Genomic DNA, 17,465 nt, shown 5'->3' with positions numbered 1-17,465 from the left:
AGGCAGCTTGACCGACTCCGACTCCGACTCCGACTCCTAGCTGCTTGCCACGACTCCGGGCGACTCCGACTCCGACTCCGACTCCGAAACCCTGCGTAAGGTAGAGGCTGAGACCTGCGCAGCAAGCTCTGCTTGTGTGGGCTCCGGCTCTTACTATCCGTCTATCCTAGCATTCGAGCTAAATAAAAAGAATAAATATTTATATGCCATGTTTATTTCTGAAAAATATTGTTTGTGTACGATATTCAGAATATCTGTAACTTCAGCTTTCCATAAGATATTTTTTTTTCATTAATTCAACAATTTAACCTGACCCAAAACATTTCTCGCCGCCGTGTAATGATGCATATGTCAGTGTGATTTGATCTCCACTTGCAGACGGGCCTGTGAGGTGCATGATGTGCAACCGGCTGTTCGCCAGCCTGGCGAGCCTCTCACAGCACAAGGCATTTCACCGTGGCCAGACCGGCTGCCCTGTTTGTCGGAAGGTTCTCAGTAAAAAGAGCAACCTCACTCGGCACATAGCCATGATGCATCCAGAGTACTCGCCAGGAAGTCAGTAGGATTTCTGGGAGGAAGTCCGGCTCTGTACTCCTCAGAAGGCCAGTAGGATTTCTGGGAAGAAGTTCGGCTTTGTATGCAATTGCAGACCACGAGGAGACAAAACCTATAGAGCAGACACAAGGATTTCAGTGAACCAGATACTGCGTGTTCTGTCCGAATGGACAGCTTATTCTTCTTTTACTGTGAACGTCTATTTATGCCCTCGTCCGTGTTATGTCTCTAGCGTGAATAGGCGCGTGAAAATAAATTTTACCAGCTTTGTTTAGGGTAGTGAGCCTAAAATGAGTATAGTTTTACATTATCAGTTAAATATATTCAAAACTAGAAAGGGTGTGAATAATGGCTATATGGGACATTGACATTACGTGTTCTGACTACGACGTCCTATGTGGCACAACGGTGTCAGACGAGCGGCTGTTCTGTAATAATTGCATCTTCTGACCAATGTCGGCTATACTCATTTTTTGCTCCTTCGCAAAAAATGAGTACAGTTGTTTCAACGCTCTATTGTGCCTAATCTGCTGGATTTGCGACGCTGAAATTCGCCTGGAACGTGGATATGAAATCGGTGTTGCTAACAATATAAGTATTGAAATGTAAAAAAATCAAGAAAATATATTACCGGTCGTTTCAATTTATTAAGACACATAGATGACTTGAGCAGACAACAACAAACACAACCGACAATGGCCACAACACCAACCACGGTCACAGTGGCGTGGCGAACGGGCACCGCCACATTTCCAAAAGCCTGCGTGAGCTTTACCCCCTCTACTTCGATCGAGTCGTCAGTTTGGTCACTTTTCGCTTCGCGGATGGCTTCTCGATCTTGTGCGACGAAGACCGCTTCTTTCCCTTCTCTTCGCGTTTCTTGGAGAGTTTCCTGTCCTGCTGTGACGACGGAGACTTCTTCCCTTTCTCTGCGCGCTTCGCCGCCTCCAGCTCGAGCCTCTGCAGAGAAGACTCTGACGTCAAGACCTCGCCGCTCTTGTTTTGAACTCGGCTGCGGCGTTTCGTCTTGTTGGCCAGGGCCGCCTTCGTCTCACTTGACTGTTCCGGACTGAGAACACTGAGCACAGCATCCTGGAGCGCCTCATCAGGTGACGGGATGTCATCACGTGACGTGCTCCCGGGTCCCACCATCCGGCTGCGAACCTTCTCAGCGTCGACTGGGAACAGACCCGAGCCGCGGAATCCGGCCACGGCGTGGACCGGATCCAGTTCCTTCCACGGCTGGGAGATGAGAGTCGGGAACACCGACTTGTCGACAGCGACGAGTCGTGACTCACGCTGCCACCGCTTCAGGATTTGCGCCCAGGCGACCTTGACCGGCTTGAACACGGCGACGTCGAGAGGCTGGATGGCGTGACTGGTGTGTGGCGGAAGACATACCACCGTGATGTTGTTGTCCTTCGCAAGCGCTGCTGTCCGATACGTCATGTGGGATCCGTGACCGTCATAGACGAGCACTGTGGGCTGACCATCATGCTTCTTGGTGATCTCTGGGACGAAGATGGTCTGGAACCAGCTCTCGAATATGTTGCCCTCCATCCAGCCTGACGGTGTCGTCCCATAGGCCGTTCCTGGCGGTCCGCCACGCATCCACGAGTCAAAGGGCTCGCGTTTGGCCTTGTAGACGACGAAGGGTGGGAAGTAGTTTCCAGTGGCGTTCACGCAGAAGAGGACGCTGTATGTCGCCTTACCACAGCTGGCCGTCTTCAGGTAGGCGTCACGGGACTTGCTGGGGACGATGACCCTTGTCGAGCGCGGATCGGTCGAGAGTCCCGTCTCATCGAGGTTGTAGATGTCCGGCTTGTCCTCGAGTCCCAGGTCGACGAGCACCCCGTTGTACATGGAGAAGAAGGCGCCAACCACTTCCTCCGTCAGAGACTTGGCACGAGTGATGGTGAGGATCTCCGGTTTGCGCGACGCGAGGACACCGGCGTGACGAGCCTTGAAACGTGACAGCCAGAAGCGGGTGGGCCTGTTGTCCTTCCACTGCGTCTCTCTGCCGAGGTTGTTCAGGAACTGCTGGACCAGATCGCAGATGTCACTGGTGTCCAGTGGAAATGCTTGGCGGGCGAGGTAAGCGAGGATTTCCACCAGCTTGTCCTCTTCGGTCCTCGTCAGCACCGTCGGTCGCCCAGAGCCAGTGGAGCCGGTGACGTTGATGCCGAAGATGTGACGGCGGAGCGTCTCGTACGGCACGCCGGTGTCCTTGGCTGCCTTGTAGACGGTGAATCCATCCGCGACGAGCTTCTTCGCTCTGCCCAGATCTTCCTCCGTGTATTTCGGCATGACGATTGGTGCCACCTGACAAAAAAGAGGTCATTGTTTAATAATTCGTGCCAGGAATGTGCGCGTTTACACCAGTGCTTTTGAATCAATGACGACGATACTCGGCAGGCAGAGGCCCGCAGCTCAGGTCGGCAGGTCCTTCAGCAGGTCCCGTATGACCAAACATTACCCAATATATCAAGAGTTCTGAGGGCATACTAAATTGCGAACCGCTACAAACCAGAATGATTACCTGATATAATTTTTTTTTAAAGTTGAAATCAGATTGTAAGCAATACACAACAAATTATCACTGAAGGAGAATCCAAGACTAATGCCATTCAAAACTCACCAGTTTTTGCCGTATGCCAGCAGGACACGCGCACGAGACGACGATCAGTGCAAAAAGGACGCGAAAAGCTCAGCCGACCCTCGGAGTCACCTCTGTCGCCGGAAACGCCTCCTGATTGGTCGAGCCGGTGCTGGTCACGTGACAGGTCACAGTGCCATTTCCGGTGACTCCCGATTGGTGGAGAGGGCACTGGTGGTCGCAGATCACATGACGTCACATCCGGTTGTACGGTATTTCGCCAAAATGGCCAGGAGTAGATAAAGCAATAAATGTCACCGCTTAACTATAAAAAATAAAATAATAATAAAAAATAAAGGAAAATGAAAAAGAAAAAAAGATCGGTGACTGAAGCTCAAGCAAATGAGAATCGACCGAAACGAGTTCCAACGCTTACCGTATCGCGCTTACAAATACGCTGCAGCGTCAGTCATTGTGGCCATCGAAGATGGCCGGTAGATCGTAATCATAACCAAAATAATCCCGGAAATGTCTTTGGGGGCGATATTTAGCAGGCGGTGGAGTAGCCATGCTCAAATTCACACTTTTCATACTATACTCATTTTTTGCAACACTTTGTGGAACTATACTCATTTTATAGAAATTTACAAATGCTAAAATTTTTGCATTACGCTTTCGAATTTTCGATTATTTTTTACGGCTGCCAGCAAGCTCAGTGCATGAGACAAACAGCTGAAAAGGTAAAATTATTTCAGCAGTGCACATATTTTCACCAGGCTTCACTTTTTAGCATGTACTTTTTGTGACATTTTTGAAAAAAGCATTCAATCATTTTTCAGACCAAAGTCGCTTGACATTTGGCGATGGACGTATTTGCAACTGTTGCAGTAGACCTTCGGACGCACTGTGTATTTTTTCTTATTTTTGTTCAAAATAACTTTGGCGTAATGCACATTTTCCAAAACTATACTCATTTTTTGCGTATACTCATTTTAGGCTCACTACCCTATACATATCTGGTCTCCAACGTCAAATAAAAACTCATTTAAACTTTTTTTAACGAATGTGCCTTGGTGTGACGACGAAACACAGCTATGCAAGAGTTGATAAATAGCTATGCGTGAATGTGATATTCGCTTTGTAGGGGTTTATGACTGGTCATAATCTATAGGCAGTCACGGCAGATAGGTTAGCATAGCTCTTCGCGTTCAGGAAACAACGCATCTGCGAGCTTTCTCAATTCTCAAGAGATAATGGGTTATACCCACATATCATAACTGTAGGCCCGAGATGATTACCTAATGGCAGACAATCTTTTCATTGACACGACTCGAAGAACCAGTGTTAAATTTCTTGTCATTTTATACCAAAGGACGTGACAGCTGTAGGTTGTCAGAACGTGACTCGGACTTTGTTGAAGAATCTTGACTCGGACAATAAAAATATCCGCTCGGACTCACTAAGCATACGACATGCATTGGCAAGGTCATCGTGTATTTCCGCCTCAGTTTGTTGATTGACGAGATGTCTTCCTGGTGATTCGTGATTCCGTTCGTCAGCAGACTAGCGGACACTGTTATTATTTTTGCGGTGATAATTTTTTGCCAGATCGAGTCTTGGAGAATGTACAGGATTTGTGACATTGTATGAACAATGAACATATCACAATTCATTTTATTTCATCTGAACCGACCCCAACAGTACGTTTCTCGCTACCTTATTCTGGTCCACAAGGTAGTCAGAACAATGTTTATTCACAGGCGGGCCTTGGAAGTGTGAGCTCTGCCCGCGTTCGTTCGCCAGCCTCTCAACTCACTCACACCACAAGGCGATGCACCGTGGTGAGACAATCTGCCCAGTCTGTCTGAAAGTTTTCAGTCAAAAGGGCAGCCTCAGTCGACATATGGCCAATGTGCATCAGCAGCGGAGCGTGTCAGGGGGCCAGTAGATTCTTTGGTAAGACATTTTCGGTAAAAACATTTCACCCATTTGAATTCTGTAACTTGCTTGAGATGACGTCATGCAGCCGTACGAGTATTGGACGGGGACGTATATTGGACTTACATCGTCGTATATTGGACGGGGACCAATTGTTCAGAAATAGTTTTTCCCCTGCCTGATATCTGCGGTGTGTTTGTTTCAGTGTGGTCGCCGAAATTCGTTTGCAAGGTGTGTCGTCGGGTTTTCTCCGCTTACTCCACCTTCCGCGGCCACTTGGCTCTGCACCGAGGGGAGACCACGTGCCCTTTCTGCAGCAAGGTCTTCAGTCACAAGGGCCACCTGAAAGTGCACATCCGGTGCCGGCACCCACAGACCAATTAAGAAGATCCTCTTCCTTTCATTCAGAAAGGCATCATGAGCTTGTCGTTTAGCGGATGCCGGTCAAATAGTGGTGGGGTCGTGCTATATGCCATTTATTTGACAGAAACGTTTGGCTGCTGCGCACAAAAAAAAAACGTTTTGCGACGTACCTATGTGACAAACTTTGACCGGTCGGTCCTTGATACCATGTAGATTACGCCTGCCTTTAGTCTTTGCGTTTCTTCTGAACACTTTAATTGAATAAATAAACTGCTTTCGCTGTCGCCTCCATCGTGTTTCGGTTGTTGGGTGGACACTGCACAGTGGCGATTTGACCCTTGCGCAATTGATGGGTTTGAAGCGTGTGTAATTGTTCCAGGCGTTCATTACCAGGCAATGAAGTGTGAAACGACAAACGGCATTTGAAAGCTCGTAAAAGGTATGTCGAAAATATGGAGGTAGTTTTCGACAAGGTAGAAAAATGTCGCCACTGTTAGAGGCCGTCAAAGGTCAAATTTTATTATTTTAGGTGAAGATCTACAATATCAGACAAGGGGACGCCGCATCCCGCAAAAAAGGGGAGCGTGGACAATCGATAGCTTTTATAAAGTTTTCTGAATTATTCTGCCAGAACAGAAGCTTAGGTGAGCAAATTGGTTGTAAAAGGTCATGAAAGAGCAAATATGATTTTTCAAGAAGTTTCGTTTTTCATACGAAGTTTCGTGATGTTATGTAGCAATAGAACGATTTTACCACCGTCTGATAAGTTACAGATGTTATGTGTTATTAACGTCTAAATATCATCATATCATTTGCCAGTCTGAGCAACTGATAACGATTTTCAGTAGTGATGGAAGACGTACAAATAATCTCTGGAGAGTTTCTGTGAATGGCGCTCTGCCGCTACTTCCGGGATTTTTTTTAAGGAGTCACGTCTCTGTTTCAGATTTTTCGGCGGGCAGGCCGTGTGAGCTGTGCGGTCGTTTGTTCTACGCGCCATCTACTTTCCGCAACCACCAGGCCATGCACCGGGGGGAGACCACGTGCCCTTACTGCAACAAGGTCCTCAGTCAGAAGGGCCACCTAAAAGTCCACATCCAGCGCTATCATTCGCAGGCCTATTCGTGAAATACGTGAATGGTGCTCTGGGCTGGAACGGACGATAGCGGAACGAGCATTACCGTGGCTGTATGATCTATATTTATAAGACTCCTGGGCTTATTCGCTCAAATTGTACATTTAGCTTATTGCCGTTACTTTCAAACCATAAATACGAGCTTTCGTTATGTGAGCTTGGTATGACAGCTGTAGTTTCAAATATTGCGTTGTAATCCGAATCTCACCTAAGCTACCCAGATGGGATATCGTGTTTTGTTATGGTTCTTTTTAGCTGATTGGCTGAAATCGATTGACTGTGGGGACTGGGCATTACCTGCCGGGTCTGCGGCTATAGGTGTACGACTCGCTCGGCTTATGGTTATGTATGGCTGCGGGTCGCTGGTGGTGTACTTTGACACAATTTGGCACTTTTTGTCTGTCGTCTGTCGGCCGACGGGCCAAACGGCGACCGCTCCGCATTTCGTGGCATTAATTCAAAGGGATTAATGATGTCACTCTTAAAGAGAAACGTTCATCGTCCAGTGAGGCAAGTTTTGAATAGGCGGCTTTTGATAGCATGTGGACTATGAGTTTTTGTAAGGTTTATTTTACAGGCTATATGGATGGTTTCTACCTTCAATGAAGTTATCGTGGGTTTGGTGAGGTGGTCAGATTATTTTGGCATCGTCCAAACTTTTTTCCTCTCGAGATGTGTTTGTGTAACCTGTAGTATATTGTAGTACCGAAGTGTAGCTATAGCGCGCTATATTTCAGCGGTGCGGAATAAAAGACATTGGCTCACACCTTCACCTGGTCTGTGGAGACAAGATGAGCAATATGTAGTGTGATCAATCTCTCTGGCGCAATGAATTATTTCAACCGGGCACCATCTCGTATTTGAAAGTCAAAATCCTCCTGGTCACATGCTTCAGCGCAGTCGTCTCATTTCGACTCTTTCCTTCAGCCAGCCTGTGGAAATTCGAGAGAACGTTGACAGGTGCTCCATTCCTGTCTAAAACTAGAACTGGTTTAATCGCTCTCATCCTCACGGTCCACTCGGCCGGTGTTTCAGGCGGCGGTGAGTTCGGTGCCGGAGGCTCGCGCTGGCCCGCCGGCCTGTACTGGTATGAGCCCGCCGCCGCCCAGCCGCCGGGGCAGGGCGCCTATCGACCGGGGCTGGCCGCGCAGCCGCCGTGGCCGCAGCAGCCTGCGGTGGCCGCCCCGCAGCCGCCGCCGCCGCCGCGCCTCTCGCGCTCCACGCTAACCCGCCGCCGGCGCCGCGCCCTCCTGCAGGCGGAGGCGGCCGGACTGGATGCTGCCGAGACGGCCGCGCTGCTGCAGAGGACGCTCTGCGAGGAGCGCTCCTATCACTGCAAGCAGTGCAATGGGAAGTTTGACTTTCGGCACTCGCGGTACAACGGCCGGATCTACTGCCCCGAGCATGCCGGAGGGCTGACCAGAGAGCAGTGGCGGAGTCAGTTCAGCCGCGCGGAGGGGCAGGGCAGCGCGGGGCCGGCCGCGGCGGCGGCGCGACCTGGCGGGGTGGCTCCCGGGGAGGAGGGGGTCGCCGGAGCGGGGGCGGCGAGAGACGAGCAGCGGGCCAGCAGCGCCGCCGGCGGGGATACAGGGTCAGCGTGAGCACTGGCTGATGGCTAAAGTGGTGCTTATTTCTAGGTGGCTGGAGTAAGCCCAACTGAATGAATGCAGAATGTTACTTTTGGGATCTGGTGGAGGCATGGAAATATTCGTAGAATTTGATGTACACTGCGGCAGGGTATTTTTGTTACATATGTAGTGATTTTTTAGCGCTTATCATTTTATTTGTGTTCCCATTCAGCCGTTAAATCGAAGGTGTCCTTTTGTTACACACGGTTTCACCCTTTGAGAGTGAAAGGAAAGTTCGAATGAAGGAACGATTATGATTTTCAACCCATCGGTTACAGACTACATTCAAGAGCAAGTGCCTGTTGCTGTCTCTTATGGATAATACAAAGTTGATTGACAATAACAAGTTTTTCCCCCAATGATTCATCGCTTGGGATGCGAGTTTCCCTGTATGACCACGTTTCCATGGGCTCACTGATCCGGATCAGTAAAAATGGATTAGCTAATCCAGTATAGTTAGTCAATATATGAAAATGAAAATAAGGGATTAACTGATTATATAAGCCTAATCCATACCTATCGAATGATATCATGTAACGAAGAGTTCGAGAAATATAATACGATTTAAATTTGCTGATCCGGATCAGTGATGCCCATGGAAACGGGGTCTATGTTATAATACCAGCGCTTTAGCTCGAATATAAACACAAAACATGTTTGACAACTTTTTTGCTGCGTAAGCTGCTCACAGTATGCCTATTGCTTCAGGACGCTGGTTAACCCATTATTCGGTGCCAATTTATTTCAGATTTGGGCTTCTACCCTGGCAAAAGGTGTGAGGAGTGTAACATGCAGTTTTTCGCCGCATCTTCGTTCCGGCACCACAGGGCGTTCCACCGCGGCGAAACCAAGTGTCCCGTCTGTCATAGGGTGTTCAGTGAGAAAGGCAACATGAAAAAGCATGCTAAGAGGATACACAACGTTGATCTCTAACGTTGCAGCTGATGTAACATGTGTACTTTTATTGGGGGCGACGGCTTTTGTGTGTTTTTGTAGATGACGTCCGAATCACGTAGTTGACGTTTAAATACACATGCTTTACTTATTTTAAGTTTATTTTCGTTTAGCATGCCGGCAGCGGCAAGCAGAGCAGAGGAGAGGAGAGGGGAAGGAGGGGGCGAGGGCATTGAAAGTGTTGAAAGTGAAGGGTGGCTGGACAGTTACGTGAGGGTCTTGGAAATAAATCATCCGGGCATCTGCAGTAATATGCTTCGGACATGATTTATTTTTGTGGAGGTGGAGAATAGAGAAAGAATATTTTGATTGAATAAGCCATATCCGCACTGCAATTTGTTTTAAATCGCTAACAGTTTTATTGTAAAATAGTTTTTATTCAGTTTCAGTTCTTAAATCATTCTTTCTGACGATACCGAAGAACAACGGCATCAGCTCATAACTACACGCAGTTTCAGTGATCTCTATTTGAGTTTGGTTTATTTATTAGCATTTGTTCCCACTAGATGTCTCCAAATTGCAAATAAATAAAAGAGGGCAATGTAGCTATGCATGTTATTGCTTAGCTAGGACGGACATTCTATTATTAAACTGTTAAAAACGCCAGCCTCTTTTATTTGAACCTTGTCTCTGTGTGTTTTATATGTATGTATTTTAAGATAGGCTGAAGAAGAAAGGCGAACGTCTTTCGAAAGCTCCCGAAATAACTAAACAAAGGTTGTGTTTTAAACATTTTAGTAATAAAGACGGCAACTTAATCTGCTTTTCTGTTACACACTCTGTTGAGTTCATGCTGCAGTGATGCCGCTACATTTTAAATCACCTCTAACCCAAGCTCTAACCAGCTCACTAAGATGAGCGCCCGTCCGACTTTCAGGCGATGGCGGTTTCCGCGCCACGTGCCCGCTCTGCGACCAGACCTTCTTCGCGAAATCGTCGTTCCGTCACCACCGCGCCGTCCATCGCGGCGAGACTACCTGTCCCATCTGTCACAAGGTGCTCTCGCAGAAAGTCGGCCTGAAGCGACACATGGCGCTTGTGCATCCAAAGGATGATTGAACTTTGAACCGATTGATGTATTTTTGAACGAATCGGATTATGTTAGTGAGGACCGTCTAAATTCGTTCTTAACGATTTGTGCTGGGCGGTCGTCTGATAACTTGGTATGATGTCAAGTATTTTCTGTAGAACTTTTATATTCTTGTCACAGGCTCTCACACGGTTAAATGATTGCATTTTTCTACGCTATATGAGTAGCAGTTGTTTTCCGCCCTTCAATTGTGAAGTGCGTGCTTATTAACCCGCGCCCCACTGGGGTCTGCGTATAACACGCCCTACTGGGGGGGGGGGGGCTATTCACAGCCCCCCTCCTAACTCCGAAACTATTGGGCCGATCGTCAAAATTCAAACGGCGTCTGATAGCCCCGAAAAAACTGTCGAGCGAAACCTAATTTTATTGACCTCGAGGTCACCGATGACGTCACAGGTCAGGTCAAAGTAAAAATTATTAGCATTTTGGCTTCTTCACGTTTTGGGCTCTGGCCGCCGTCTTACAAGTCAGATCAGGCTCATTTTTTGTTCACACACTCGTGAACAGATGCTCTAGATACTCTGAGGGTACCAAACTTGTACTTTGATTTTCAGGTCAAGGTCAGTCATCACAGGTCACGAAAATATTATATCATCCGTCGGTCACGTGACACATGTTTAATGGTCCATTTAGGCCAAAAATTTCCGATTTTAAGTCGTCTGTGTCATTTGAGGTCATTTTGAGTCAAATTTAGCTTACGTCAGGTCACTTTCAGGTCAGAAAAGGTCAAATTTTGAAGTTAAAAATTTTCAACAAAAAAGGTGTCTATGGGATGCAGTTTGAGCTCAGGAACACGATGGTGCTATTTATATTGGCGTATGATGTCAAATTCGTGCTGAAAAATTGATTTGAAAAATTATTAATTGTTAATTTTTTGCAATAATGCGTATAACTTGGGCATTTTTGAAGATATTTAGCTAAAGCTTGCTAGAGTTAGTCATAATAATGCGTTCTATCACATATATTCCGGTTTTTTCCAAAAGTAAAAAAAAAATGAAAAAAAAATGTAAAAATATAATTTTATTATATAACATTCTCGAAATTTTCAAAATTTCGAAAATCTGAGATAGCAGTTTGATAGCGCAGTCTATTCTGAGTCCTCTCATGCAAAGAAATTGGATCTAGCTTAAAAACTGAGCTCTTGGGAGCGATTGCCGTGGTTCAATGTTTTGCGTCGAAATTGGCCGAACATGACGTCACTCTGACGTCATTTCCGGCCGACCTATGGTAGGTACGAAGTTCAAATTTTGACACAAGGTGTCAAATTGATGCAGCCGAAGGTACTGAAAGTTTGGCGTCGATACGTCAAGCGGTTTGGAAGTTATTGCAGAAAAACGGGAGGGGGCTATAAATAGCCCCCCCAGTGGGGCGCGGGTTTTAACACACCGTTATTACTCCATGTCGGATGTCAATTGTCAGTTGCCACCATCTCTTTTTTGCTGTTTTAGAACTACCATGCTAATAGCCGAGGTGCACCAGCAATTCGCACCATGCTGATTCTGTGTAAATACATGATTTTCTCTAGTTTGTCTGTTCTTGCCATATTTTCACTGGTATGGGGAATCGGGGATTTACAAGTGCTATGCAAGTGCGCCGCAATGCTTGGCACATTTAAACGTTTTTCAGTGTAATGGCGTTTTAGTGTTTTAGGTATTGGCTCATGTAAGTGTGACTGCACGTCGACCACATTGAGAGAAGTTGCGTTTTGTGGCGCTTGATGCACTTTGAACTCGGACAAAAAAAAAAAACGGTACACTCGTAATCGAGGTAAATGACCTTTCATTAATTAAATTTGTGCGGCACTCTAGGTGAAGGGATGCCGAGCAGCATCCCGCCATCTCCCTGCGTTTATTTGCTTTCCTACATGCCGGGGTATGTCTTAAGCACAGCACGAGCCGGGCAGTAAAACTATGACCAAGAAACTGTCGGTGTCAAAATGTCATGTTATTTGATAGGCCGGGCAGGAAACAAAAGTTTACTGCCCGAGTTTACTGCCCAGGGCAATGACCTCTTAACTACAGTTTATCGCATTAGCCCAGAGGCATAATTGACAGGGAATGTATAATTGACATCATTATTGCATGATACTTGCCGCGTAAAATTAGAAAAGTAACATTGTTTGGTAAAAAAATATCTGCTCTGCTTATCAAGGGTTTTGAAATATTTTGCATTGGTTACAAAGCCGAAATTATGTCAAGATATGCGCCTAATAATCGAAATTCGTTATCGCTTGTTATCTTATCTTCGTTTTATATGTCCACTGAGACCTTGGGCCTAAGTTATTGCGTTATCATTTGACAGTTGTAGTCCTTTCCTCGAAACAAACATGTAAAATATGGAAAATATAATGTATTTCACGAAAGTTTACCCATAGGGCATCAACAAAGTACGATTACATAAATAAAGAAAAGATTCTTGCAAGAGCACTGGAAAATTTACGTTTAATCACTAGGATTATTATACCTTCTTCTTGTTCTTATGTCGTGGCAAATTATTCTTGTATTATGTTCCTTGGATATCCAGTTGTTGTGCCATTCTGAGTTGATATTTTCAGACGCGATTCTTTTTGAAGTAAGGTGTTTTGAAGCATTTTCTTCTATAAATTTCCTTTAAAGCTTTATCCACAGCAGTAGCGCAATCACTGTTAGGAAATTATGGACAAAACAATTTAATAAAAGTATCACCAAAACCTGTCGAAACTACTTAGCAGGTATGCGGCATGTAGGAAAAATCTTACTGACCTCAGCCGTACGAAATTATTTGGAAACTCGGTTTGCAAAATTTGACTCCGGCCCTCGTGCTTCGCACTCGGGCCTACGTCAATTTTGCAAACCTCGTTTCCAAATAATTTCGTCGGCCCGGTCAGTAATATATATTCTGTCTGTACATACGTCCGTCCGAGGGCCGGGGACGGACTTATTTAGGAAAAGCCAGCAAGGCCGCGGAGTCGGAGTCGGTCCGAGTCGACAGTTCTGCCCGGAGTCGGAGTCAGAGTCGCCAAAATCTTACCGACTCGCGACTCCGGAGTCGGAGTTAACGCTGCATGGCTCAACGTCATGCACTGCACCTGTTTGATTGACGATGCTGCGCTCGAATTTATATTTTGTCGAAAAAGGTCATGTTGCTGTTTTGGACGAACGTTTTCAGGGAAAGAAGCAAGACTGTGAATTCCCCAGAACCTGCTTTTTAATTCTGCGTGTTATTTGTATTGCATTTTTGCATCTCAAAGCCTTGGAACGCACAAAGGATCGTTTCAGGCAAGATAAAAACATACGGATATGCATTTCACAGAGATATATTTTCAAAAGAACAACTCATTAATTTTTTGCAGCTGTGAATGCCTGTTTCATTTGCAGGGCGCCGGTGGTGTCCGGGGACGGTGTGCGCCATCTGCGGCGTGTCGTTCCTGTCCTACTCTACATATACCCACCACCTGGCGATGCACCGCGGTGAGACCAAATGTCACATCTGCCAGCGGGTGTTCACGCAGAAAAGCTCGCTCAAGCTACACCTCTGGAGGGCTCACCGTTTCAACAAGTGAAATGGTAAATTTGACCGTTATGGATGCAGTATTTTCTGTTACTCCCTGCTCTGTTTTCTTGTGGTTAATGAGTTCCAGCGCATATATGCAATGCCCATACGGCAGCCTTTGGATGACTTTCGTATGGCGCAAAACATACCGATCCGTACAACTCAAAGCATACCGATGTGGCTCACATTTTCGAGAGAATATGCTGCTTTCAGCGTTCCCGTGGAGACGTTTCCGAAAATTCCCGTGCGATAAAAATGCGTCTTGACTCACTGGTTTGTGCGTTCGTCGCCACCCTTCTAACAGCCATAACAGCCGCAGAACATAAAATGTGGTTTGCTGCTGCGACATATATTGCAATTTCTTTTTTGGGCTCCAACTGTGATTGTATTCAATTGCAGCGCGAACAAGCTTTTACGGAGCTTTAGTTGAAAAAGAGACAGATACCAGAACGACTATGCACAGGAAATTCAGCCAGATATACCCTTGGCTCGAATAGAGCACATTTAGTGACTTTTACTCGGAGTAGACGCTACACTGCGTTTAGAGACAAGTTCGTGAATTTTTAGAATCTGAAAGTTTGATCGCATGATTGTATTTATCTGCTTACGTTTCATGTGGAACCGTCTAGATTTCTCATTAAAATAATATCTTTATTTTGCAGATAAAACCTGGTACCCGGGCAAGATGTGCGACATTTGCGGCCAAGCCTTCCAGGCCTACTCATCGTTCAGAAGTCACCGCGCCGTGCACCGCGGGGAGACCCAGTGTCCTGTCTGCCAGAAAGTGTTCACTCAGAAATCGAACATGAAATCACACCTCATGAAGGTCCACCCGTGGTATCAGTAACTCGATCGTACGGAGGCGTGTCTCCTACGTACACTCATGGGAGAATCTGACCATTTGAGGTAGCAGGCCCTCTAGGCCCTAGGGTAGAATCTGACCCTTTTCAACAAAATTGGAGCTAGAGGCATCCTCTGATAGAACTCGACAAATTATGGTGCTGGCTTATTATTGATAGCATTGGACTGCGTAGCTTAGGTACGTTGCGTGCGAATCCATCGATAGGGAAAAGATACATGATTGTTTTGTCATGATGTGCCTAGTTATCTTTGTGAAGCTTCTCTAGACAATAAATTTCCTTCAACGCTGCATAATGACACTGTATGTACACTACTGCAGCGTTCCGTGGAATGTGTCTTACTTTTTCGTTCACGTAGGTATCTACTGTGGTGTGTTTTCAGCCTATACCTACCAGCGGCTGGGCCGGATTCCCTATAGTTATAGATGGTGTGGACTTTTTTGTTTCTGTCATGTGAATGTGCTATTTTGACTTTTTGAATGGATGAATTCAAAGAATAAAGCTCGCTGGAGATATCAGTCTTTTTATTGTGACTTGGATTTGAATACGAAACCCCAACTTTGGGCCAGTTTCAAAGTAATCAGAAAATATGTTAGTAAAAGTAAAATATATTTAATTCTAATCTGCTCTTTGACGATTGCTGATCGAAAGCGAAAAAAAAAATATTGTGTGCGATTGGTAAGATCCACAATACATGTAACAAGGCACTTCTCGCAAACACAAACGACAAAACAAACCAACCATGACAAGAGCCACCACCAGGGAGCCACAGCTCCACTGAGCCCAGAAGAGCACGTGACATCCCCTCGGCCGCCGCCCCGCTCAGAGCTTCACACCGGCTCGGGCAGGTGGGCCGTGGCACCCTCGGTCTGGCGAATGTCTAACGCGTAAGGTCGTCGAGTGTGTCTTGTGGATGTGTCTGGTGTGGGGTACGGTTTTAGTGGTCGAAACTTATTATACATAATTAGAGCGTTTGACGTTATCGGCGCCGATCACCTGCGGTCCGGGAACAATAGAACTTTAATTCCTCATCGACAGAATGCGCTCACCTTCAGACTCTCGAGAATTTAAAGAAGCTGGTATAGACTTGAGACCTTACGAGTAATTTTTCGCATGAAGAGCCACTTCACCTCATGCGAAAGATGATGTTTCTATCAAATACTTGATGGAAACATCATGTATTTGAAAAAAATATAGTGTTGCAAGGCAAATGTCATTGTACTGCCCTGAAAAGTAATCATGCACCGGAGCATTTTTCCCAGGTTGAAAAACATTCACCAACGGTACCTACTTAAGTTCTATCCGCTTTCACCTTCACTGATATATGATGTGAAGAATTGCGGCTGTGACCCTGAACAAGCCTGATTTCTAATTCGCAGATAAAACCTGGTACCCGGGCAAGAAGTGCGACATTTGTGGCCAAGTCTTCCAGGCCTACTCTTCGTTCAGAGGCCACCGTGCGCTCCATCGCGGGGAGACCCAGTGTCCTGTCTGCCAGAAAGTGTTCACCCAGAAATGTAACATGAAATCACACCTCATGAAGGTCCACCAGTGGTATCAATAAAAAGGTAATACCGGGTAGGAATCATTTTCGAAGTCAATTATCATCAGCGCGTACGGAAGATCATGGTTGCTCACAAGAGCAGTGTTGGTGAGAGCCGCCTAACGTAGGCTGGTTTTTGGTTCATGGTGTGGATTTGACGATTCAATTATATATATTCGAAAGGAGACCCATGTTTGCAATATATAGTTTTGAATATTCAAATATATATATATATATATATATATATATATATATATATATATATATATATATATAATAATATAAGTTTCCGGAAATGCCTATTTTTATCAAGCGGTGACAAAATCGCGAGTTTGAAACTTGAGTAGGAAACATCATAATAGCCTTATTGAATTGACTGCATTATATCTGCCATCAAAAATTATTTTTAAGTGCAATGCATTTCTTTATGTTTACCATAGAAACTTACCGAAAACCAAGAATTACGCAAACGAAATGCATCATTATCTGAAATGTTGCCCTTTCTTATAATGCGGTCCGGTCCAGTGTCATCCCCGGATCGCCCGGCTTAATCCTCGCTCGTAGGGGAGAGCGGGGCTAGTTGAAACACGGGGTCAGATGAAACATGGCTTTATTTTCAACAGTATGCAACATATGGCGTTGCCGACACCACTGCGCATCCGCGCTCGACCACTTCCTTTGTCAACGGCGTTTGGGCGGCAAACGGACGGTAATTTTGATTTGACACTTGTTTTTGTGTTTTTGAGGGGCGTTTGGGAGAAATCGTTTTTATGAATATTTTGTGATATCTCATATATCTTTGTTTGCTGAAAGAAGAACTCCTGGCTCCGGAATAACACCTTATTTGGCCCTTCATTCAGCATGATGCCGTCCCTCCAGCTCGTTTGACATGTGCTTTACGGCGCGTGCGAGGTGGCGGGAGCGGATGGGGTCAATTGAAACGCTTCTCTGAGGGTCAGTTGAAACAGGGCCACAATCCGTTTCAATGGACCCCGGTGACCTTTGCAATGGTTATTGTTCAGGGGCTGTAAACATTAAAGGAAATAGTCCACCTTTGAAATGAACTTTTAAACTGAAATAGTAGTTTAATAGAGCTCAATTTGTGACCCCTTTTTCTCCAGCCTTTTGCTTGAAAGCACACTATAGCCTGAGATATTTCTCATTTTCCTCATCCGCCCATTTAACCATAGTCTATGTACTTTATGTCACCTATTATGAGGAACTTTGCACTTTTAGCTTTCCAACGACCTATTGAATGTAGGATTTGGAAAA

The 17,465-nt window shown here is 45.8% G+C and overlaps 2 protein-coding genes across 21 annotated transcripts in view; one reads left to right on the top strand and one right to left on the bottom strand.

Moving 5' to 3' along the window:
• The window catches only part of LOC122393183 (longitudinals lacking protein, isoforms A/B/D/L-like), a 67,855-nt gene that overhangs the window by 23,623 nt on the left and 26,767 nt on the right, over positions 1 to 17,465 (top strand). Inside the window, exons 6-8 of one of the 20 annotated variants that reach the window (XM_043388968.1) lie at positions 10,047 to 10,165; positions 13,616 to 13,804; positions 14,453 to 15,165. The exons of 10 other annotated variants lie outside the window; for them this stretch is intronic. In XM_043388968.1, coding sequence (XP_043244903.1) covers positions 10,047 to 10,165; positions 13,616 to 13,804; positions 14,453 to 14,599 — 455 coding nt within the window. In that variant the 3' untranslated portion in view covers positions 14,600 to 15,165. Of the gene's footprint in view, positions 1 to 378; positions 1,183 to 4,911; positions 5,108 to 5,294; positions 5,737 to 6,398; positions 7,424 to 10,046; positions 10,166 to 13,615; positions 13,805 to 14,452; positions 15,166 to 16,029; positions 16,219 to 17,465 lie in introns of those variants that run through there. 9 more of the 20 variants (XM_043388969.1, XM_043388987.1, XM_043388974.1 and 6 more) reach the window with 9 other exon arrangements.
• LOC122393182 (MFS-type transporter clz9-like) lies at positions 1,025 to 3,409 on the bottom strand. The gene is made up of 2 exons (XM_043388967.1): positions 3,194 to 3,409; positions 1,025 to 2,877 (listed from the first exon to the last, which is right to left on the bottom strand). Exon 2 carries the CDS (start codon positions 2,860 to 2,862, stop codon positions 1,336 to 1,338), a length of 1,527 nt encoding a protein of 508 aa, XP_043244902.1. The 5' UTR covers positions 2,863 to 2,877; positions 3,194 to 3,409; the 3' UTR covers positions 1,025 to 1,335.

Source organism: Amphibalanus amphitrite, unplaced genomic scaffold (assembly GCF_019059575.1).
Source record: "Amphibalanus amphitrite isolate SeventyFive unplaced genomic scaffold, NRLGWU_Aamphi_draft 000521F_arrow, whole genome shotgun sequence".
Taxonomy (NCBI): domain Eukaryota; kingdom Metazoa; phylum Arthropoda; class Thecostraca; order Balanomorpha; family Balanidae; genus Amphibalanus; species Amphibalanus amphitrite.
This window is presented reverse-complemented; position numbering and strand designations above follow the sequence as displayed.

Coding starts and splice junctions, on each gene's coding strand:
- LOC122393182 (XM_043388967.1), bottom strand. CDS start 2,862: ATGCCGAAATACACGGAGGAAGATCTGGGCAGAGCGAAGAAGCTCGTC.